General features: G+C 41.5%; 1 protein-coding gene and 1 pseudogene across 2 annotated transcripts in view; one reads left to right on the forward strand and one right to left on the reverse strand.

Moving 5' to 3' along the window:
* LOC147378052 (aldehyde oxidase 4-like) overlaps positions 1-23,538 on the reverse strand; it is a 71,408-nt gene extending 47,870 nt beyond the window's left edge. Inside the window, 9 exon segments of the mRNA XM_086346700.1 lie at positions 59-203; positions 2,122-2,202; positions 3,012-3,095; positions 5,962-6,023; positions 9,411-9,537; positions 12,975-13,083; positions 15,564-15,660; positions 21,201-21,258; positions 23,390-23,538. Coding sequence (XP_086202826.1) covers positions 59-203; positions 2,122-2,202; positions 3,012-3,095; positions 5,962-6,023; positions 9,411-9,537; positions 12,975-13,083; positions 15,564-15,660; positions 21,201-21,258; positions 23,390-23,443 — 817 coding nt within the window. The 5' untranslated portion in view covers positions 23,444-23,538.
* On the forward strand, positions 22,121-23,620 carry LOC147378053 (biogenesis of lysosome-related organelles complex 1 subunit 1 pseudogene; annotated as a pseudogene). Its single transcript, XR_015144203.1, has one exon. The product of XR_015144203.1 is annotated as a biogenesis of lysosome-related organelles complex 1 subunit 1 pseudogene (transcript).
* Positions 23,621-24,173: the final 553 nt, after the last annotated feature.

Consider the following 24,173-nt stretch of genomic DNA (forward strand, 5'->3'; position numbering starts at 1 on the left):
AGACACATTTGACTTACCCCCAATCTAGACTAAAAAAACATGCCCCTAGACCACCTACCCACTGCAGTGTTCCCCATGATGATGGGGGCTTCAGGGAAACTGGTTTTCAGCTCCAGAAGGTCATTCAAGTTTACAGGAGTGATCCAGGTGGTCCTCTTCCCTCGGAACGTCAGCCTCCTTTTGTTCGGGTCTTCTGCCATTCTCTACAGGGAAGCAAAGCCAATAGACTTCCAAGTAATGCTCTGGGTGTCTAAGTAGCCTGCTGTTTATTTTAGCTTTTTGAGACAACCTAACTTCTGGGTATTAGGAGAAGGTGGCCTTGTTTGAAGCTACCTAGATTGAGAAGATGTGTATTATCACCACTGAATAACTCTCATAATAGGTGTCTGGACATCAACAGCTGCATATAGAGTAGAGCAAACTCTGCATTTGTGAAGTGACTACACAGAGAGGAGGCAGCATGGCAGCTTGAAGGTATCTTAGCCTGGAATTAAAGGGCTAGGCTTCTTGCTCTAATTCTGCCATAATGGTGACTCAGAGGGGCCCCTCCTTTGGAGATTAGATTCTTTGGAAATTAGATTCTTCGGTAGGACAGAGATTGCTTATTAGCAATATTATCCTTGGGTAAAAAAAATCCCTTAAATCATTCATCTGGTAGAGTATAAATGGATACTTTTACAACTTTGTACATATATATAATATTAAAATATATATCAAATATACTGCTGCTGCTACTGCTAAGTCACTTCAGTTGTGTTCGACTCTGTGTGACCCCATAGACAGCTCACCAGGCTCTGCCGTCCTTGGGATTCTCCAGGCAAGAACACTGGAGTGGGTTGCCATTTCCTTCTCCAATGCATGAAAGTGAAAAGTGAAAGTGAAGTCGCTCAGTTGTGTCCAACTCTTAGCGACCCCATGGACTTCAGCCTACCAGGCTCCTCCGTCCATGGGATTTTCAAGGCAAGAGTACTGGAGTGGGGTGCCGTTGCCTTCTCTGATCAAATATACTAATATATTTAAAATATCTATCTTTATCTACATATCTACATGTACAAATAATCATTAAACACGAGGTGTGTCCAGGTTCTCACGCTCTGAGGGGTGTGTGTGTGAGACAGGCGGGGACCTGGGACCTTTTGCTCGAATACTGTAATGCTTGCCCCTTGAGTAAGGAGTTATCTCTCCTTGAGTAACAAAATACAAGGAAACTGCATGGGTCAAAAATAACTACGTGCATGCGCAACTGAGGCAAATTCTGAACAAATAATACAAAGAGACCCAAAAACCCAGCTGCCGCTTTTGAAGAGCCCAGAGAAAAAGCAGGGTACTGCGCACACCCCCTGCACACGACATCACCTAAGGGGTGGGCAAACCACTTAAACCATCCCTTCGGGTTGACCCCTGGACACACCCCTACCCTCACACCATATAAGGAACAAGCTCACCCCCCCTCTCAGGGAGCAAGCAAGCAGAGAGGGGACCTGTTGTGTGTTTTGACTCCCCCATGCTGCAGCAGGGGCCCTAGTAAAGGTTTACCTGAATTTCTTGTCTGGCCTCTGATAGGTTTCTACTGATTAAGGAGGCCAAGAACCCTGGTTGGTAACATAGGGACTGAAGCCTTCTGAGAAGCCAGTAGAATCATAGCCCTCACCTCATGCTCTCTTCAGGACAGAGGCATGGAATAGAAAGATGGGCATATCACACTATTTGTGTTATTCTCTCTCTCTCCCCACTGAGTTGAGAACACAGAGGTTAAGAGTAGGAATAATGAAATCCCATTATAATAAGTATCATCTGATTTTTACTTTACTAGTTTTACAAAATGTCTTTGACGCATTTCACTGTGTAGCTGTGTGATCTTGGTTAAGTCACCTACACTCTCTGAGCTCAGGATCTTCAATGGAGGGGTGGACCCAAGCACCCCTGTGGTCCCGGCAGCACCGCTTTCCTAAGCTGTCTGTTTTATACTATTCACAGTGGAGCTGAACATGTTTCTAAAAATGGGTTATCATGTTGGACACACTTCCAACTTTTAGGATCTAAAACTCAGTAGTCTCATAGTATAAGGCAAAATGCTTAAACCACATCATGTTATAAGACAACAAAAGTAAAGTATCTTACTATCAGTTCAGGAGGGAATACAGGTTCCTGGGTTGGATCGAAGGGCTGGAATTCATCTTCGTTGTACAGCTTGGTACACATCTCAACAAAACAAAATACAAATGGAACTTCAGAGATGCTGAGAGATGCACAGGAGTCTCTCAGTGGGAGACTTCAGAGTCAGAGCCTGCATCTGACATTCTGTATATAAAATGGAAGCCCCAGAGCCAAGGGCAGCCCTGGCAGAATTCCTCCCCGCCTCAGCGGACACTGATGGTTTCCCTGGCAGATCTGCTGGGCTCTGGGCTTCCTCTTTTGGTGTCAGGAGTTGGATTTTAGCTTCTGTCTGGGTCTCAGGTATCACTGGCAGGTGTTTATCTGCCATAGGCATGAAGACATGTCCCTGCTTTCATCCCTTGTAGTGCTTGCTGGGGGGTGACAGAGTGGGTAAGCCCAGATTAAGGCACAGAAATTTGTAGTGCTTCTGAAGGAAAATAGTCTTCTGTGGTGACTAGCCTCATGAAAGTCTGTGCACGTATGCTCAGTCATGTCCAACTCTGTGCAACCCCATAGATTGTAGCCCACCAGGTTCCTCTGTCCATGGAATTTTCTAGGCAAGAATACTGGAGTGGGTTGCCATTTCCTCCTCCAGGGGATCTTCCTGACCCAGGGACTGAACCCACGTCTCTTACGTCTCCTGCACTGCAGGCGGATTCTTTTACCACTGTGCCACCTGGGAAGCCCCTCATGAAAGTCATGGGCTTGCTAATATGGGGGACTTGTAAAAGCTGTTTATGCCTTGAATTCACTAACTTTACATTTTATTCACTGAAAAGACTAGAATAATAAATTTGGATTGATGTGGGCATGTTTCAGTCAATTCCAACTTAAGTAGAATAATAGATACTTACTTTTTCCTGTCTACTTGTGAAAGACTTCTCTTCTTGATCCATGCAACATTTTCCTGATCCTTTCATTTGACAAACAGTTGATTCCTTAGGAAGTAATACAGTTTATAACAAATCCATTGGTTGATTTTTAAACACCAACCTGAGCACCCAGCAGTGCCCAGGCCCCAGAGGATCTATGGAAGAAGTAACAGAGCCCATCCTGGCCCTCAGTGAAGCGAAAGTCACTCAGCCGTGTCTGACTCTTTGCGAACCTATGGACTGCAGTCCATGGAATTCTCCAGGCCAGAATATTGGAGTGGGTAGCTCTTCCCTTCTTCAGGGGATCTTCCCAACCCAGGGATTGAACCCAGGTCTTCCACATTGCAGGCAGATTCTTTACCAGCTGAGCCACAAGGGAAGCCCAAGAATACTGGAGTAGGTAGCCTATCCCTTCCCCAGGGGGTCTTCCCAACCTAGGAATTGAACTGGGGCCTCCTACACTGTAGGCAGATTCTATACCATCTTAGCTACCAGGGAAGCTCAGGGACTCTGTAATGGAGTGGGACAGAGTATAAGCTATTCCATAACTGAAGGATCAGACAAAATGCATGGAGTGTGCAACCATGTTCCTGCTAGGGTCTTATAAATGGTTCTGCTTGAGTTTCAGGGGAAGATGAAGGCGGTTAGAGGAAGGTGGGTCAGTCAGCTAAGGCTTCCTACTGGAAGTGAGGTCAAAGGAGTATAGTTACAAGGTGGTAATTAGAAAGACAAACAGCTGGCTTTTCATCAGAAGGGTGATGCATGTGTATTTTTTAATGAAGTCCTGGGAAGACAAACTGCCTTTAAGATGTCCTGTATATAAATATAAATAGACTGAAAAACCTGACTTTCTTTGAATGTTTTTGGAGCTATTCCAAAGTATTTGGAGAACGCAAGTCCCAAAACATTTTGCCTTAATTTTCAGGACATTTCATGTAGAGTCAAAGTAGTGTTTTTGGCCTGAATTCACCGATCAGTTCCTGCAACTCTCAAACAAATCATCATTCCTGTTTGCCGTTTTCACATGTAGACACAGCCTAAGGGTCTGTGGTGGTCTGGAGACCTATGGTTTGGCTTTATACGTGGAGTCAAAGAGACCTGGGTTCTAGTTCCTGCTTTAACACATACTAGCTGGATTGAATTAGTTAAATTAGGAAAATAAAACCCGTCCCAAGAGGTTTGTCAGATTTAAATATGTGACAGGTGTGCGCAGTATCTGACACACAGGAAGCACTGCAGGAATGGTGGTGGGTATTTTCACTCATAAGGTAACTGTCCAGAGTTGAGAAGGGATTTGGACTTTGTGACAACATCATGCACAATAAAGGGACCAACTAGTGGCTGAATGTGGGGACCCTGAGTGAGTGTGACAAAATGTCTACTTTTGTATGTATTTTGCCTCCAGGAAAATAGTAATAGATTGAATCATTCAAAATTGCTGTTCTCATGAGTCAAAATGGCCACACATACAGCACAACATAAAAAATATCTTACTCAGGATTTAAAATAAACTAGCCTGTAGTTTGGAAATTTTTTTGAAATTCTTTGTTTCTGGTCTAAACAAAGATTTCTTTTAGATGTTTTAGTATTTGGAATGAACTTGCACCCTTTGAGTTGGTTTTGGTCAATCAAAATTATATAAAAATAATTTTTTACATAAAAATGGGTGATGAAAAACACAACTGAATACTTGTCATGATGATGTCTAGTCTTGATATTTAACTTTACGAAAACTAAATCTATCTCAAGACATCACCCCCCTCCAGGCCATATACTAAATCATTCTTTTACAGCTTCCTTCAACCTATTTGATTCCTTGATCTCTCAGTTTGGAAGCTGATTTGGATTTCTTTCTCACTGCCTCCTTTATCATCTAGAGGTTATGATTCTGGCAATCCTCTTCCTGAAAGTTATCATTTTGGGCCCATATCTACCACACTGGTTTAGGTCCTCATTCCCTCATTCATGGGATATTGCACTAGTCCGTGCCCTCATCCCCATCCTCTCTTTCCAGGCTTATTTTTCTTATAGACAGGTGCCAAGAATTTTGAAATATTGTTCTTGTGTGACTTCTAGCTTGAGAATAAACAATGACTATATAGTAGGTATCAGCTTTGAGCCTAAATTCCTTAATGCTTCAGCCACATCAATTTCTTAGTTGAACTTTGGACATCCTTTCTTTTTTCTACTTCCATATATTTTCTTACTGGAAATTTTCTAATGCCCTCTCTTTACCCATCTGTTAATATCACTTCCTTTAAGACCTGGCTCATAACTCTCATTCTCCAATAAGTCTCCTCTGTATCTTCCCTCCCCACTCATTGATTCTGTTTAATCCGTATTCCTCTAAAATTTATTTACAAGGTAGAGAGGCTATGCTGCTGTGCTGTGCTGCACTCAGTCGTGTCTGACTCTTTGTGACTCAATGGACTATAGCACACGAGGTCCTCTGTCCATGGGATTTTCCTGGCAAGAACACTGCAGTTAGTAGCCATTTTTCTACTCCAGGGGGTCTTCCCAACCTAGGGATGGAGCCCAAGTCTCCTAAATCTCCTGCATTGGTAGGCAGATGCCTTACCACTGTGCCACCTGGGAAGCCCGCTAGAGAGGATATATTGAGCTTTTAATATCTTGCTTTTCAACTATGTGTTTATTGTTTTTTAATCTATATATTTAATTTTCTTCTATAGGCTTTGCATTTCTTGAAGTCATGGACCACATACTTTACTTCTAAAGACAGTGCCTAATTTAGGGCTGTAAACAAGATAGATATTAAAGATTTATTTTTAAAAACAACAATAGTGGCATTTAATAACTTTCAGTGGATAGAAAGCACAACATTTTAGAGATAACTGAATGCAATAGACAGTTTTACACAAAGGATTTTTAATATGTTAAATTAACTGAAAAAATATTTTTTATCATTACTTACCGCACAGAAAGTTTTTCCACTTTCTACAATTGGTCGGTATCCAGTACAGCGGCACAAATTACCTGAAGAAGAAATTGATGTTTAAGGAATGATAGAGATATATTGCATAGTTGTGCTTTTTTTCATTGGAATAGCTATATTAGTAGTTTTTCGGTTTCTACTTTTTGTTTCTCAAACCAACAAAATGGTTCTTTGAAACAGAAATGCCCTTCAAAAATTAGAATATACTTGTGATTACAGTTTTATCCTGAAATATCACAGAAATCTCTGTAGTTTTTTCCCTTCCTACCTTATTTCCCACCCCCGTGCTAACTCATGTAACATGTGACCACCGTCCCCCATAACATCTCACATGGGCCCCTTTGTTAAGCTTCTCTCATGTAGTCTCTTCTGCCTCAAAGGTCCTCTTGGGGAGATTGTGTCCATTTATCAGGGCCACAGCCCCCCTCCTCCATGGAGTCTGCTCTAACACCCCAGCCAGAGCCGTACACTCATTGTCTGGATCCTTCCCCAGGTCTATCGCTGACCATGTTGGAGTAGGGTCATTTATGTGCATGCTTCATTTCCTTCATTGGCTCTTAAGCTCATGGAGAAAGCAAAGACAGTCTTAGATGTTCTTGAATCCTCCCAGTATAGCATAGTAGGTGTTCAATAAGGACCTGGTATTGTTTTAATTAGTCATTTCAAAATATGGTAGAAACAGTGATGAAACCACTGTCCTTTAAAAAAAGTATATTCACAGCCATTAAAAAGAATACATTTGAATCAGTTCTAATGAGGTGGATGAAACTGGAGCCTATTATACAGAGTGAAGTAAGCCAGAAAGAAAAACACCAATACAGTATACTAACGCATATATATGGAATTTAGAAAGATGGTAACAATAACCCTGTATACGAGACAGCAAAAGAGACACTGATGTATAGAACAGTCTTTTGGACTCTGTGGGAGAGGGAGAGGGTGGGATGATTTGGGAGAATGGCATTGAAACATGTATAATATCGTATATGAAACGAGTCACCAGTCCAGGTTCGATGTACGACACTGGATGCTTGGGGCTGGTGCACTGGGACGACCCAGAGGGATGGTACAGGAAGGGAAGAGGGAGGAGGGTTCAGGATGGGGAACACGTGTATACCTGTGGCGGATTCGTGTTGCAAAACCAATACAATATTGTAAAGTTTAAAAAATAAAATAAAATATTAAAAAAAAAAGTATATTCAAATTTGAAGCCAGTATAAATGATATTTATAAAGAGGTTTTAGTAATATGGGAAAATTCTTATGTTGTATAGTTAAAAATTGTATATGTACTATGCAATTGCATACATGATAGTCACAAGTATTTAAAATAAGCCTTACAAAAACTATGTACAGAAGAGACTGAAAGAGAAGCATCTTGACTGTGGTTGTCTTCTAGTAGCAGGAATATGAATGAGTTTTTCCTTATCTTTTCATTTTTTTTTCATTTTTCATAATAGAAATACATCATTTTTATGTTAAAAATAAATTTAAGATTATTATGTTCAAATACAGTTTAAAAATTTCAGAAGCAATGTATATATGTGAACTGGGCAGCTTTAGTTAGCTAGAAGCAAAATGTTATTTGGAAACTTGTTGCCAGTGAGTCATGTGGAAAAACTGGATAATAGGTTTACTTCTCTTTTTTTATTTGAGCAAAAATTGTTTAGAAAGAAACTACATGCACAAGGATGGATTTAGATTCCATATTTTATCTTTCCTTTTGCTTAAGAAGAAAGAATACAGGAGTTTGTGAGTTATAAATCTCTCTTTGGCATAGAAAAAAGGAGTTGAAATACCTAGAACATAGCTGTAGGGCATGAGATTGAACTATTTAAGAGGCAAAGGACAATTTCTCATTGATAAACAGTGAGAAAGCATTAAAAGCTAGATAGAGCTATATCAAAGCTTTTAGTTTTGTTTGCCACATAATCAGAAGCGCTAGTAAAAGCCCACCAAGGGAAACTAATAGCACCCATTACAGAAAATTTTCTGATTCTAAGGGAGAAAAATACGGAAATTCAAAATTTTTCTTTTCTTAGTCTTGAAGAAAAAAACAAGATTAAATGAAGTGGTCATTTGTATCAGCTGATCATTATAGAAGGTATGTGTCATGTCTAATTGCATTCCTTTTGAGTTTTTATTTGATCAGTTTTCTTAAAACATGAACATAAAGGTTATCAGTGTGCCTAGCATTTATAATTCTAGAAAGAGATCAAGTAAATGAAGTGTGAAACAAAAAATACTCTCGAAGTTATCCTTGCCTAGAATAAAGTTATCTTTATAATTTAGCCAAACTTTACAGCCGTCTCCTGGTGGTTAAGTGAGTTATAGGCATAGAATCTGGGAGGAAATAATTCATGTTTATAAGGCTGTCTGTGCATATTCAAAGACACATACAAAAAGTAAGGCAAATCACAAGAACTTTACTTTTCAAAGCTCTGAATATCTCGTTAGTGTGGGTTATTTTATAAAACAAAGATTATCTATTATTCAAATTTATTCAGGTTTAGTTAAAATTATAATTGAAACCATTGGCCAAAATTCTTATAATACTTAATGAGAAACTGAAAAATGTTGAATGTAGAAGTTGATGAGAGATAAGGGAAAATATTAGTGAATATTTATATTCTAGTTATCATGCAACTTAAGTTGAAATTTTACTTTGTTTTAGTCTGTATCTTTTCATCATAAAACTGAATTTTTGTGTAGGTTTGTTTACCGAAAGGGACAGAGAGTTTTCTTACAACGTTTCGAGGTTTTCTTCCACAGCTTTCTTCAAAGAACTAGTAACTGCTTACCTTGAACCTAGTATGTTAATTGAAGGAAACTACATTTGATAAAATGCTTTTTTTTGGTAGTAAATTCACTTAAATTCGATAGCTCTTTTGTCATAGGAGATTGAGTTGCTCACCAAGCTTATCTGTGATAACTAATTCCTGTTTATGGGCTTCTTGATCTTGTAATGAACCCAACCAGAACAGAAAAAGGTAAAGTTTCTGAAATCTATTCTCTTTGTAAAATTAATTTTAGTAAGTAAAGTTAATGAATGATTCTAACAGAATGATTTAAAAATAAACCAAAAAATCTCATTCTTGTACACTACCCAGATTTCCACATTTGGAAACTATTGTATTAAAAATGTTAGAAACAGCCTGTTTGAATGCTTTTGCAGAGTGACTACAGGCTCCATTAAAGGAGAAAGGTTTGTAATGAAACAGTATTGCCCCGATTCTTGGCACCAATGCTGACCAATGAGGGCGGCCCTTCCTAGAGAGGACTGAGGTCAAGATGAGGGCTAATGAGGCCTACTTGCTGACCAGGTGCCTGGAACCCCAAAGCTTCTCTCCACCAGCTGGGGCCTTCTTCCCTCCTTCCTTGGGCACCTCCCTCTAGAAGTCCTGCCTGCTGAGGGCTGAGAAACCTCACCTCCAAGAGCTTCGGTTATCTGCTCAGGGGTGGGCTCCGGGTGGTTCCTCAGCAGCGTGTAGATGGACATCACCATTCCTGGGCTGCAGAAGCCACACTGTGTCCCATGACACTTGGCAAGTCTTTCCTGGGGAAAAATGGTACATTACTTCTACTTTAAACCTCCCATTTCCCTTCCTTGTATACCAGATAGGAGCAAAGCTTATATATTTAGCTTTCTAGAGATAACTGCAGGGTGAAAAATGTCATTCTGGAAGAATATTTCTATTTCTTGAAATCATGTTTCACCTACCCACTCAAGAAAAGCCTATTGGCATGTATTAAGTTATTTTACTCTCTAGACTCTCTGGTTTCTTTTCCTGTGAAATAAGAATATAGTTTAAGTAGTGAGTAAAATGCTTTGAAGTCATGTTCATGTGGGTTTAGGTCCTTCCTGTATTCATTAATTGTGGGTCTCTGGATGATTCATTTTACTTTATTCCTTTCTTCATCTTTTTCACTTCCTTTTAAAAAGACTTTTTTTTTTTTTTTAATTGGAGTATAATTGCTTTTGGGGCTTCCTTGGTGGCTCAGTGGTAAAGAATCTGTCAATGCAGGAGATGCATTTTGATCCTTGGGTCAGGAATATTCCCCGGAGAAGTAAATGGCAACTTGCTCCAGTATCCTTGGCTGGGAAATCCTATGGACAGAGGATCCTGGGGCGCTGCAGTCCACAGGATAGCAAAAGAGTTGGACACAGCTTAGTGACTAAACAACATTATATTGCTTTACAATGTTGTGTTATTAATAGTTTGTGCTGTGCAACAACGTGAGTCAGTATACATACATCCCCTCCCTCATATGCCTCTCTCCCAACCCACCCCACATCCCATCACTCTAGGTCACCACAGAGATGCAGCTGAGCTCCCTGTCTTATACAGCAGCTTCCCACTAGTTATCTACTTTACACATTGTTGTCATTTTAGTTGCTAAATCATGTCCAACTCCTTTGTAATCCCATGGACAGAGGAGCCTGGCAGGCTCCACATGGTGGTGTATATATGTCAATAATATTCTCTCAATTCATCCTACCCTCTCCTTCCCACCCTGTGTCCACAAGTTATTCCCATCTTTTAAATTAGAATAATAATGGTATCTATGGCACAAGATAACTGAGAATAAATAAATGAGTATATACAATCATTTAACAGTCTCTGGCAAGTAAGTTTTATCTTCTTCATTTATATTCTGTAATGTTTTATGGATTAAATGACAATCTATATACATGCTTTGAAAATTGTGAAGTATAATTTAGTAGTGTTGTACCATTTACATAATTTATGCACTTTCAACTTTATGCATTTAAATATAACAAAACAATAAAAAAAAGAGAGTGCAAAATAGAAATAGAATGTGAAATGACAATTTACTTTGTCCATTCTATACAAAGACCCCATCCATGAATGAATGGGAAACATGACTCTGTGGGTCCCACTGTGTGTCTCTGTCCCATGTCTTTCTCAATGAGTTGAGGATACTTCAGTTCACTGGCCTGAATGTGATTCATATGTTTTTAAATAAACATTTTTCAAACAGCATGACCCTTAAGATGGAAACCAAATACTTCATCTGTGGTTCAACTGAAAGGAAAGACATTGTTCTAGTGCTAGAGGAAAATATGGCTGTGTTGGGTTTACTGCTAGAAGGCAAGTTGTTTCAGATGTGTCATATAGACAGACACAGCACATGTGCTGGTAAATATTTAACAACTGGATCTCTGGGAAGACAGTCCTTATTTGTAGCTTCTACTATTTTTGGTAATATAAATATTTCCATGGAGGCTGAGGTTAAACTTCTGATGTGATGTCATTGAATGTGGATACACTTACAAGGTACTTCCACTGTGTAGCTACAATAGACATAAATGTCCTCAAAAGCATAGGTGATAGAAAAATGTAGTAAAATGATTGGGATACAGTAAAAGTTACTATTTATTAACTTTGTTTTTAATATCATTTACCTACTTTTAAGTTTGTATAGTTTAGTTTTTAGTAACAGCTGTGCTTAAAGCCTGGCTCACAAAATCCCTAACATTTACCAAGCGGCTCTCAGTTCAGTTCAGTTCAGTCTCTCAGTCGTGTCCGACTCTTAGTGACCCCATGAACCGCAGCACACCAGGCCTCCCTGTCCATCACCAACTCCTGGAGATTACCCAAACTTATGTCCATTGAGTCGGTGATGCCATCCAACCATCTCATCCTCTGTTGTCGGCGTCTCCTCCTGCCCTTAATCTTTCCCAGAAGTAATCCAAGTCTATGCCCCAACCAGTAACACTGAAGAAGCTGAAGTTGAACGGTTCTATGAAGACCTACAAGACCTTTTAGAACTAACACCCAAAAAAGTTGTCCTTTTCATTATAGGGGACTGGAATGCAAAAGTAGGAAGTCAAGAAACACCTGGAGTAACAGGCAAATTTGGCCTTGGAGTACAGAATGAAGCAGGGCAAAGGCTAATAGAGTTTTGCCAAGAGAACACACTGGTCATAGCAATCACCCTCTTCCAACAACACAAGAGAAGCGGCTCTCACATGCCAGTAAAAGCCTGTTTGGGACACTCCTGAACTATCAAGTATTGTCAGAATTTGGGAGGAAGAAATCTGATAAGCTGCAGCATTAGGCTGTTTCCATAACTGTTAAGATGGTGAGCCAAGTGTGGAGTAAGAGCTTAATAAGGTCAAAAAGTCATTAAGTTTACAGTTGAAAGACAAGCACTACCAAAAGTGCTCATAAATGCAACATATCAACAGAGGAAGCTCTGCGCCTCCATGTTCTAACACAACCTTCTAGGGGAAGAAATTTCCAAGGAGATCACAGCAATCCATAATTTTCTTTCTACACCCTGCTTTTAAAACTTAACCTCCGAAGAAACTCTTGTTCAATAGTACATAAAAGTAATATTGCAGTTTCTTTTAAAAAGTCCCCTGAACATTAGTATCAATAAATACTTCGTCATTTTAGTTCTGCTTTATTGTAGCATGGTGTTCAGCTTCTCATGAGACATTTGGGGAGTATTTGTATACAAGATTAGCTTCTTATTCACAGTTTAGTAATTTTGAAATGTGGTAGACAAGTAGTATCTTCTATAAACTTCTAGTTTCCTATCTCATTTTCTTCTCTTATCAGACTGGGTTGTCCTTGTTTTAGTTTAGGGCAAGGATGAGACTGAGAAGTTAAGATATATTAAAATTATGAAGATGAAGAAATCTCGGTTTATACACAAATCTCTCTCTCTTTTTAAAAAATTTTATTTTATTTTGGGCATCTTATTTTGGGATCTTAGTTCCGCCATCAGGGATGGAACCTATGCCCCCTTCAGTGGAAGACTACAGAATCTTAACCACTGGCCCACCATGGAAGTCCCTATACACCAATCTCTGAAAAGATCCCTAGCTATGAAGCACTAAATCCCACAAAATGAGAATTTAAAAGCACAAAAAAATCTCAAAATTGATGACCTAACTGGAGTCCATTAGATTATGGAGGGTGCCGATACCAGCGCTGGGTCCCCACCACATTGTACTCTTACCTGCACGGGGTGAAGCCTGGTTTTCATGCTTCCTACACCTTCCACAGTGGTGACAGCAGCCCCATGCAGAGAGCAGATGGGCACCAGGCACGCTGTAACTGGATAATGGCTGTGATGGGATTTTGTAAAGAGAACACATTGGAATCACACGCAGGGGGTAACATAATTCAGGGAGTTATTTCTAGAAAGGGTCTTGAGACTATATTTCCCTGAGAACAGAGAACACTAGATAAAAAACCATAACTTTTTGGAAGTGTTCAAGAAAGGACTTAACATATGGCTGGAGTAGAATGGTAGAGAGAAATGGAAAAAAAGAAAAATGAGTTTTGTGTAGAACCTCCAAGAGACCCTCATTCTTTGTTTATTTTTCTCATTCAGAGAAAAAAGGCTTTTTCTCATCATAAAATGATATACTGACTCATGTAAACCATCATGGGATAATTTACCCCAGTGATTCTCAACTGTGGGAAGTTTCTAAACATACAAAAGCTCTGGTTGCATGCTAGCCTAATTATTATTATTAATTTTTGGTCATGCCACACAGTATGTGGGATCTTAGTTCCCTGGCTAGGGATCAAACCCTGGCCCCCCACATTGGAAGCACAGAGTCTTAACCACTGGACTGCCAGCGAAGTCCAAGGTTAGCCTAATTAAACCAGAATCTTTGGGATGCAATCACTCCATCACTTTTCAAAGCTCCTTAGCTGATTCCAGTGTATGGGCAAGTATGAAAGCCATGGGTTTATGCCCCTGTCTTGACCATCTCTCTCACACTAGAGTCTGTATTATTGACACAGCAGATGTGGTTTCATCAGATTCTCATCCCACTGGTTGGGAATGGAGTCCAGGCTTCATTAGTCCAGTTTAGTTTCTCGGAAGAGTGCTTGGTATACAGAGCAAAAGTGAACCCTGGGTTATTGTGCTTTTTTTTTTTTTTGTCCTCCAGCTGCCCTCCTCCATTAAGTTTAGTTTCTCTTAATGTTATCTCCCTCTTCCTTTTCTCTCAATTTTCCCAGGGCTCATTGCTTTCCCGTCTTAGCCTTATGCCTCATCCAGGAAATAGAGGCATATTCTCCTGTCACTGCCCAGCCCACACTTACTCATCTCTAGCTACAGTCAGCCTCACCCCCAGTCCAAGCCTGGAGGGTGAGGACACCCCACCCCTCCTCCTCCCCTGTGCCCTGAATCCTTTCTATTCTTGTCTTCCCAAGGACTTGCTTCATTATCAATTGCCCTTCTAACTTCTTCCTTTCTAGGGTCTCATTTCTCTAAATTCCCTTGAATTTAGAAGTTCAAGTGTTTTTTTGTGCTAACAATAAATCCCCAGGCCAATGTCTCTCTCCAGCCCATCTTTCTCCCCTTCTTAGACAAGTTTCTTCAAAAGCTATCTATGCCTTCCTGGCCCTCCAGTCACTCCTGCGTATCTGTACCTCATCTTCCAGCCCCACAAGTCTGCTGACAGTGCTCTGGGAGCAATCTAATGGCTCTGAGCCATGTCCTGGTGTTTCATACTATTGCACTTCTACCACCTTGGAACTTTCTCTTCTGGATGCCCCTCCTTCATCCCTGGCTACCCCCTCTTGGTCTCCTTTGGGGGGTGTCTTTCTTTGCCCGTCTCCCTGTCTCTTGTTCTGCAGTGTCCTGAGCTTGGAAGCTCTCCTGTGATTCCCGCTACATTCTAAACGACTATGGTTGAAAACCTGCTTTTACCACTAACTGGTCCTCATAACCTTGACAAGTTAGTTAACCCTTTTCGCCTCCATTTCCTCTTTTTTCAATATGAGTGACAGTCGAGTCTGTCTTAAAGTTGTTTTGGGGACTAAATATGATAACATGATGTAAACTATTTTGAACAGTGCCTAGCATTCAATAAACATTAGCTATTTCTATTGTCATTGTTAGTATCTATGTTGATAACTTTCAACAAATTAGTTCCAGATGAGACCTCTCCTCTGAGTAGTAGACCTGTCTATGTAGATACCTGTGGACAAATCCTCTCGCATGTCCCATAGTAATTGCTGTGCTATTCATCCAAAGCTAAACTCACCCCTTTCCTTTCTTTTGCTTCTCCTCTTCCTAATTTGTGAACAGCATAACCCAGAGACTTAAGACAAAAAACTTCGGAATCATGCTTGACAACTCTGCTACCACATGCAATCAGTGAGCAAATTTACACTTTAGGTCAAGGTGACGTTAGCTCAGTCACACAGCATGATGGGAGGTCTCAGCCCTTCAAGGGAATAACTTTCGTAATGTATGTTGACCTAAACCTTCTTCCAGGACAATGCATCACTTCTTTGTGTGTAAACCCATTCTTGCCTGGCCCTCAGTCTGAGATCTGCTCAAAAGCAAAGTAAATATCTGTACAGCAAGAGACAGAGTGGCCCTGAGAGACTGGAATCCAGGACAGATACACCCTGATGGGAAGAAAGTCCATAGGAAAGATCTGGAGCATGGGAAGTCACAGGAGAGTAGGTCCAGAGGCCATGTGAGTGCAATGGACACCTTGAGAGAGGAGAGGGGACACAGGGACAGGAAGTGGAGGTTCTGCATTCTTTTCAGAAGTGCTTGGGCCAATGCAAAGGATACTGGATCTTCTTGGTCTTTGGGTCGTATCTGGACACCATGACAGTGCAGGCACCGCAGCCTCCGCTCCCACAGCTGTATTTGGTGCCGGTGAGGTGGACTGGAAGGAAGGGGGTCAAGGAAAAGAAGGACCCAGGCTGCTATGCTTTCTATACTTTTCTTCCTCAGATACTGATAACAAGTGAGTCATTTTCTGGAGAAAAGATTCCCTGCTTAAGAGAGCTGTTCCACTTTTTGCACATAAGTGAGCTAATTGATGACAGGTGAGAAGATATCCCTACACACCTACATCACAGGGCTTTATCTGAAATCCCCGATGCATTTGTGAATGTGGCATTTTCTTGATTTTAGAAAGACAGTATGGTAGCTCTCCAGTGGGGTGAGGGCAGCACCTTATAATCAAAAGCTCATGCTTCTAAAGTGAGTTCTCTGGATATTCACACTGAGTGGGACACGTGAAGACTACAAAGAGCCTCATGCCAGTTAGATGATAGTCTTCATCCACATGAATAGGGAAAAGCCTGTTGAATTCAGAGTTGGGGACAATGGATTCTACACTCATATTGTTGCTGTGGAGGTGCTGGGAGGTGGTGCATATGTAAAACTTAGAAACCCCCACCAGGAAGTTTAACTTTTCCTGGTTCAGCGATGTAATGCTTTTATTTTCTTATAGGATTACAAGATTAGAGAATATGAATTGATAACTTGGTTCCTGAACCAGTAATATCAACAAACTCTTTCGTACCTCTTCCCTGTAAGATACTGGCATGTTTCCACAAAGAAAGAACAAATAATGTATGTGATCCCTTTGCTTCAGGTGCTATTAGAGTCTACTAGAATTTGCTTGGGACCTTTCCAGGTGAGGTTTAAGAAAGATTTCATGGGTGCATATTATCATTGGCTTGGGTGGAGGCTGAGAATAATTTCATCTTAGAAATTTCTGCCCATGAAGAGGTAATAACAGGTCAGGACACCGCAGAGTAGGAAGCTGAGATTCTCTGCAGAGGTTCAGAGTGGGTGGCACCCCACTTCCTCTGTTCCCTCGTCTGAGCCCACTCAGGCAAGTCAAGCTTGCTTTCTTCAGGCAGAGTCTCATGGGTGATGCCTTAGAGTGTTCCATTGACCTGAATGGAAAAGTCAGAGAAACCCCTTCTCTTTGCCTTTGGTGACCTGATATTTTCAAGCAAAGGAATCCAGGAGCCGTCTGACTCAAAGAAGAGTCAAATTTTGACTGTTCACTCTGTCAGACCTTAAAGCAGCTCTCTGCTTCTTGTGTTAACATTGCCTTGAGTGAAAAGTGAAAGGTTGATTCAACCAGCTGCTTTGCCCTCTGGTTACCACACAAGTAGTTTGATGCCTCCTTCCTCCAGTCCCACCAGAAGTGCCTGATTCAGGCAGTTTCTTCCATGTTCTGTTGACTCATCCTAAAGCTCTTTGCTAGGTAGGGTGACCAGACAAAATATAGGACACCCAGTTAAATCTGAATTTCAGATAAAAAATCAATTATATTTTAGTGTAAGTATGTCCCATGCATTCAAATTCAAATTTACCTGGGCATACTATATTTCTATATGCTAAAGCTGACAACCCCACATAAGTCAAATACAAACAATAATATATCAGAAGTTTATTTTTTGGTCCTTTAAGAAAAGAGCTTTCTCAGGGCACCAAGATACACAACACTATGGGCATATACAGAAGTTACCCTGAGACTAAATGCTCACGGCCAGCGTGTGCAGTTGACCCTGGAATTTCCACTGACCTCTGGTCATTCATCAGTGAGTGATTGTGTCTTGCATGCCAAACTTGACTCTTTGCCTCAAGGATCTCACTCCTCATTCATCTCTTGCTATACCTCCCACCCCCACCCCCCAAAGCTGTACATCCATTGGAATAAACTGCTTTGGGTTCCTCTAAAGCAATATATTCTCTTGCCTCTGCACCACCCCATCCCCCCCACACCACCACCAAGTATACCCTTTTCCCCAAGAATTCCCCTTTCCCAGCAACTCCTACACAACCCTTCTCTCTCCCTTCCTTCTTCAAGCCTGGTGGGAGTGCCCTGTCCATGTTCCCATAACACGGCACTCATCACACCCGCTATCTGTCTCTTCATTCTCTAGACTGAGGGCAGAGGCTGTGTCTTCTAGCTTACTTCTGCACACGTGGTGCTTGGTAAAATTCATCTACTGAATGAAGAGTTGTTTCAAGAACTGCAAGAAGTGATAGGGCTGGGTATGTGAAGAGTGAGGGAAAATGAGGATAAGCGTTTCCAGTTTTATCCTAGAGCCAGGATCTCACAGTTGCATCAAAGCAACTCCCTAATGACACATCCTTGCCGGGAGCCAGCATGGGAGTTCCCACCCATGACAAGGTCATGCGGGAGAGCCCTGACGGGCAAGGCGAGTCAGGGCTCAAGGGCTCCATCCCTGGTCTGCCTGAGCGTCTACCCCAAAACCAGAATCTGTCTGTTTTACCATTTCACGACTTTCACCAACTCTTCTGACGTTAATGGGGGGCTATCCCTTACCACCTTTCTCTGAAGAAAATCAATTTAGAGCTCTAGTTAATAAATCTTCTGGGCATAATAGGAGTGTTTCAATTCAAACCCCTCTGATGACTTTCTAGCTTGCCTGACAGGTTTGTTCAGATTCACAGCCTCCCAACCACGTGAGGCACGGGAAGCTTAAGATATTCTAACAATGCAGAGCTTCTCAGAGAGTTAAAATTGTTAGAAAAGAACTAGTAGAGGATTTCTTTGTTGAGCTAATGCTTGCTGCCAAGTTTCCATATCCCTTACCTGCTATGTCCCTGGGAGTGTATTGATTAATATAGTTGGTGTATAGAAATGTAAGTAGTAGCTTTAATGTTTGTAACCTTGGACCCTTGAGTTAATTCTTTTCTTGTTATAGCCCACCACACTTTTGCCCTATAGGAAAGCAACTTTATCTAATGCTTTCAGAGGGTGACGCCTGACTTTAGAATAATCACCTTTAGAGAAAAATAAGTTTTCTGAAGAAAGGGTCATAGAAGGTTAACAAGCCTCCTGGCCAGAAGATGATGTAAATCACCTAGAGCTTTTGCATACGATAAGTTTGCAGAAAGAAAGCCTGGCTTCGATAAGAATCAAGGACTGCTGACCTTGCATGACTCTACCCCTTCCCCTATTATCCTCTATGCACAACTTAAGGTATAAAAACTACTTTGGAAAATAAAGTGCGGGCCTTGCTCACCGAAGCTTGGTCTCCCCATGTCGTTCTTTCTCTTTCCTTTTCCTATTCAGGCTGATTCCATGGAGCACAGGGGCTCTCTGCGTTCACTTTCCTGCCTGGGCTTCTAAGACCCACTCGAGAAGGTGCCTAAGATGGGGCACCTTCTGCGATTCGAGAGGGCGCCTGTGGCCTACGTGAACAGAGCAAGTCCAGTGCTGGGGCCTTATTGGCTTTCTGCATAAACCAAGGAATACCAGCTTCTTTTCTCTCCTCTATTTTCTCAACTGCAAAATTCTTTCCTTATCTCTTTCTCTATTTCTATCCTTTTCGCCAATGCCATCCTCCCAAGGGAATCCCTGGATCCAACTGGGGCTGGACCCCAGCACATCCTCTTTAATCCATGTAGCTGTGGGACATCAACTCTTGCTGGTGCAGTATCTTGCTTTTACAGGTCAGATTGCTTAACAGCAGGCCAGGATCTGTCATGTAGAAGGAGAGGTAACATGAGGTTGCACCCCAGCAGGTCTGGGCAGCGTAGGTGAGTTGCCATTTCTTTCTCCAGGGGATCTTCCTGACCCAGGGATCAAACCCAGGTCTCCTGCACTGCAAGCAGACTCTTTACCGTGTGAGCCACCAGGGAAATGGGAGGCTGGGGATGATTCTGTCTAGGGCTCTATCAGCCTTGCTTACCTGGGAGCCCATGAATTTTCAGCTTGTTCCTAATATAGAGTTTCTTCACTTTGGGAGTCTAGAGAAAGCATGGTAAAGTGTGGCACAGATGTAGAAAGGTAAGAAAAGGGAAGTGATAGGGTATGCTGACTAACACAGATTTTAAAGCTGGGTAAATGGGAGGTGGCAAAACTAAGGAGGAAGGATTTGGCCTGTTTGGTTTTTTTGTTTTGTTTCAACTGTAATCCCAATTCCCTGAATAGTGAGTGCAATGGGGACACTGGGGGGCTATACTGGCTAGAGTAGTAGAATAATGGGGGTAGGAAACCAGGTTGAAATGTTAAATAGTGAGAGATGGAGTCAGCAGAGAAATGAGACATTAGGTACACACAGTTATTAGATAAGTCTGGCAAGGAAAGGTCAGGGAGAAAGGAAGTCATGCTTCATGTTTTTAGATGTGTGTGTTGGGAGGCCAAGAGCCAGAAGCAGAAGGAAACGAAGATTCTGGAGAGAGGATTGTCTGGCACACCACTGATTCCTCAGAGCTTAATACAGTGCCTTGTTCTTAGTAGACACTGACTAAGTATATTTATTTTTAACTTATAATTTGTTGATTTATCTATTGGCCATGTGGCTTGCAGGATCTCAGTTCCGTGACAAGGGATTGAACCCAAGCTATGTCAGTGAAAGCCTGGAATTCTAACCACTAGATACTAGGAAACTCCCCCCAAAAAATCTCCAAATTATTTTGAAACAATTGTAGTCTCATAAGAAGTTGCAAAAATAGTACAGACTGCCCTATGGACCTGTTCCCTAGTTTCCCCCAATGCTGACATCCCGCAGAACTACAGTGCAACACCAAAACCGGGAAACTGACATAGGTATCATACTGAAGATGGATAACCAGAGGCTAGAGTTTCTTCAGATTTTGCCTCTTATGCATGCTCTCATACTATGTGGTATACTCAGCTCTATGCAACTGTATCTCATAGATCTGTGTAACCACTGCCACAGTCACTCTCTTGTGCTTTTACAGTTACACTAAAGCCCAAAAAATTCTTTTTGAATATTTACTGAAGGTGCAGGAGGAGTGAGATGTGAAAAAGGGTCCAGATCAGAAGTGAAGAGCTGGAGTGCATTAATTATACATTGGGATTTTGAAATATGCTTATAAAACCTTGTTTTCTCTGATAAGGATTATTAAAAGGCATAGATGACAAGTCAATGAAATGCCCTTGTGGGAAGGTACACACATTGTCATTGTCAGTGGCATGTACCCACTGTACCCACATGTACACAGCAAGTGGCTGGACATATTTAACCTTTTGGTTGGCTTGCCGTGTTGGATTTTAATTCCCCAACCAGGGATTGAACCCATGCCCCCAGACATGGAAGTCTTAATCACTGGACCACTGGGGAAGTTCCTGGCTCGACATTTTCACATTCACACTGCTGAATATAAAATCATCATCAAGGTGACCATGGGGGCTCAAAAGTCAAAAAGTTATTTCCAACGTTAGCACACTCATGGTTCACTGGATGATCATTTTGGTTTTGCCCAGGCAAAAAATACAATGAATATAGCACATATCTGTCACTTTTAAATGCATTCTCTGAACTCCAACTAGACTGTGCAAATTGAATACAAGGTTATTTATCTAGAGCAAATACAAAAGGAAGAATGACTTCTTTTAGAAGTCTTAGCATGTTTTCTTTTTACCACCAAAGCCAGATTTATTACAGTAAAATAAAAGGATACGGATTTTCCTCAAGTAGAATAGTAGATATACTTCAGGATCAGCATTCTTCTCTATGACCTACATTGTGAAATAAGAAGGGATTTTAGGAAGATAATACCAGCATGTTATGGCAATCCTATCTGTTGTTTTGGGGGCATGTTTTGAAAGGTGCTGTCTTTGCAAGGACCAAAAACAACAAAAGAAGCCTTTTCTAACACTGGAACTAGAATTCTGGAGAAATAATGGAAGGCTGTTTCACTGTCTCTGAACTTTCTCATATATGTGACAACTGTAAGTTCTGGCTTATTTTTTCCTTAGAGTTACTCGGAAAGGATCCAGATAGGGAAACACATTCCAAAATTGACTCAGGATAACTCAGCCACATGAAGTCATGAAATAGCTTAGCTAGAGAAGATTCTCTAAAGGAGTCATAGGAGAGTATGTTATGAGGGAGCCTCTTCTGTCCCCACCAGCTCCCCTTGCCCACTGAAACGGAGGTGCCTGGGTGAAGGAAGAGCTTAAGGGAACAGGAATCTCCCCTCTGCCTGTCACATGGCGCTCCAGGCTGCTAATCCCAATAGACTGAAGCCTGCACATGAGATAAAGTTATCTGTCCTCCCTGACTCAGGCAGATCTCTGCTGGATACAGTCAGGCAAGATTAGAGAGGAGAATTGGAGCGGAACCCATCAGGAAGAGGTGCAACACTGAGACTAGAGACACAGGACCTTATTCCACTAAACGTATTTTTGATCACCCCAGAAAAAGTAACAAACCACATTGTTTTTCATAACTGCCTCCTATTTTCAAGTCTCCTTTTGAGCCCTCAGAAGATTCACTCAGCCACAGATGAGCTCAGTGCTCCCCATTCAGAATCTCAGCGTGCAGAGCAGGCTGAGTGAAATGTCATCGCAGAAGCAAAGCATTACACCTAGACTGCTTTAACACCTTAACTGTGTGGCTACAGAAATTATTTCCAAGGTGGAAACAAGATGAAGGTCGGGAGTGATGGCCTGCAAGCCAGGACCACTGTCCCTTCCTCCTGTGTGCCCTTACATTGAGGAGACACAGCCTGCTGACACTATTCTGTGCTATAAAGACATCGATGTTCCTGATGCAACATTCCAGGTCAATGTTTCTCAACCATTCTAATTGCCGGATCATTGCTACACTTGATTTAGTGTTGTCTTCATTCACGATACTGCTCCAAGCCCAAAGTAGCAGGCCAGGATGCTTTAGCCTCAAGGTTCATGGATCAGCCTGAAAGTATTTATTAGGGCAAAATAAGATCCTCCTTTGCTATTATTATCCCCAATGTCATATACTCCTTCTATTAAAACAGTGTTGTTGGGAGGGTGCCAGGTGTGCCCTGCCCCCAGCCCACCATGACCATGCTGTCTCACCTGCTGAAAGACCACCAGGCCAAGCAGAACGAATGCAAAAAGCTGCGGCCGAAGAGGCGAGAGGCCATCACTCCAGCCACCTGCCTGACAGAAGTTTTGGTGGATCACCTCAATGTGGGTGTGGCCCAGGCCAACAGGAGCCAGAGAAAGCTGGACAACAAGGTGAAGACCCTACAGATTCAGGCTGCCCAGTCTGCCAAGCGTACAGGTCAGTGGCTTGGGATGGTGGAGAACTTCAACCAGGTACAAATCAGGGATGTGCAGAACTGGGCTCAGAAAATCGAGCTGGACATGTGCACCATCACCACCATGCTGAAGTACATCTACAAAGGGCAGTGGCAGTCGGCCCCCTCCTAGCCCAGTTGCCCTCCCTTCCCTCACTCCTCCTACCTGCCCCGGTGGGCAGGAGGGAGGCTGATAGCCCATGAATAAAACACAAGCCTCCAAAGTAAAAAAATAAATAAAATAAAATAGTATTGCTAAACTCAAGCAGAGCTAACATCCATGTAATGGGAGGATGACGTAGTTTTTAATGCCTGGGTCAGAATTCACTACCATTGTAATTTAACAAATAAAATGAGAGTTCCTTATTGATTCCAAAAGAAAAGAACAAACACTCCCAAGCTTTAATAATTTCGCACTAAAGCCTAAACTAACGACCCATGGTCAAGTTCATACTACTACATATGACTTGAAAAAGACAGAAAAGAGAGTTTAAATAAATAAGAAACAGTATTAGTGAAAGAAAATCAGCTTGGTTTTTATCTCTGACATATGAAAATTCATATTAATCATATCATAAACTTACCTTTCTTCCATTCACAAAAAAAATCAACTCATCAGAATTGGAAAGAGAAGGCATTATGCCAGAAAAAATACCTCCACCAAGATAGAGGGTTATTTTTTTCTTGGAGAGCAGATATGTTAGGGCAAAAACCTGGATGCTTATCAGCCTTGGGGAAGCCCGAGCTGCCAAAGCAGGAAGAGAAGAGGTGATTTATAGCCATCCTGGCAGACATGAAGCACCAACCAGAGCTCCCGGCCCGCCCAGCCCACAGGTGTGCCCTTCTCCTCCCTTCCCATGTCAGTCAGATCAGTGATTTTGCCAGTCCCCTTTGGAATCCAAGACTGGTTTTACTGGGGGAAGGTGTTTAACATCAGGAATGGAAAAAATAAAAGAGAGTTTTAAATAGACTATTATTGTTTTTTTAACTAACTACACCATCGATTAATTCAATGCTATTAAAACTCATGACACTTTCTTAGGTTTTTCTACAGTTAAAAGGCAAAAGGAGATTTCACTATGTACATACCTTCATAACTTCTTTATAGAGACTTCATAAAAATGTGTCCTTAACTGCATTAAGCAAACTGCAAGTATATTCTCTTAATCTTTTTTTTCATACTCACTTTCTTCTCTGAATTTGAGGGTTAAGACATCGAACTACTTAAAACCAGAAACATGTACAGAAGCTTACTATGGGCTGGAGACCCTTTTCAGGACTCCCTTAGTCCTACAGCAGCTTGATAAAGTGTTGTCATCTTCTCTTTAGAGATGTAGAAACCGCAGCACAGAGACATCAGGCAATTTG

The sequence above is a fragment of the Bos grunniens genome, chromosome 2, assembly GCF_055505025.1.
Source record: "Bos grunniens cultivar Pamir isolate PY7600 chromosome 2, Bosgru_T2T1.0, whole genome shotgun sequence".
NCBI lineage: Eukaryota > Metazoa > Chordata > Mammalia > Artiodactyla > Bovidae > Bos > Bos grunniens.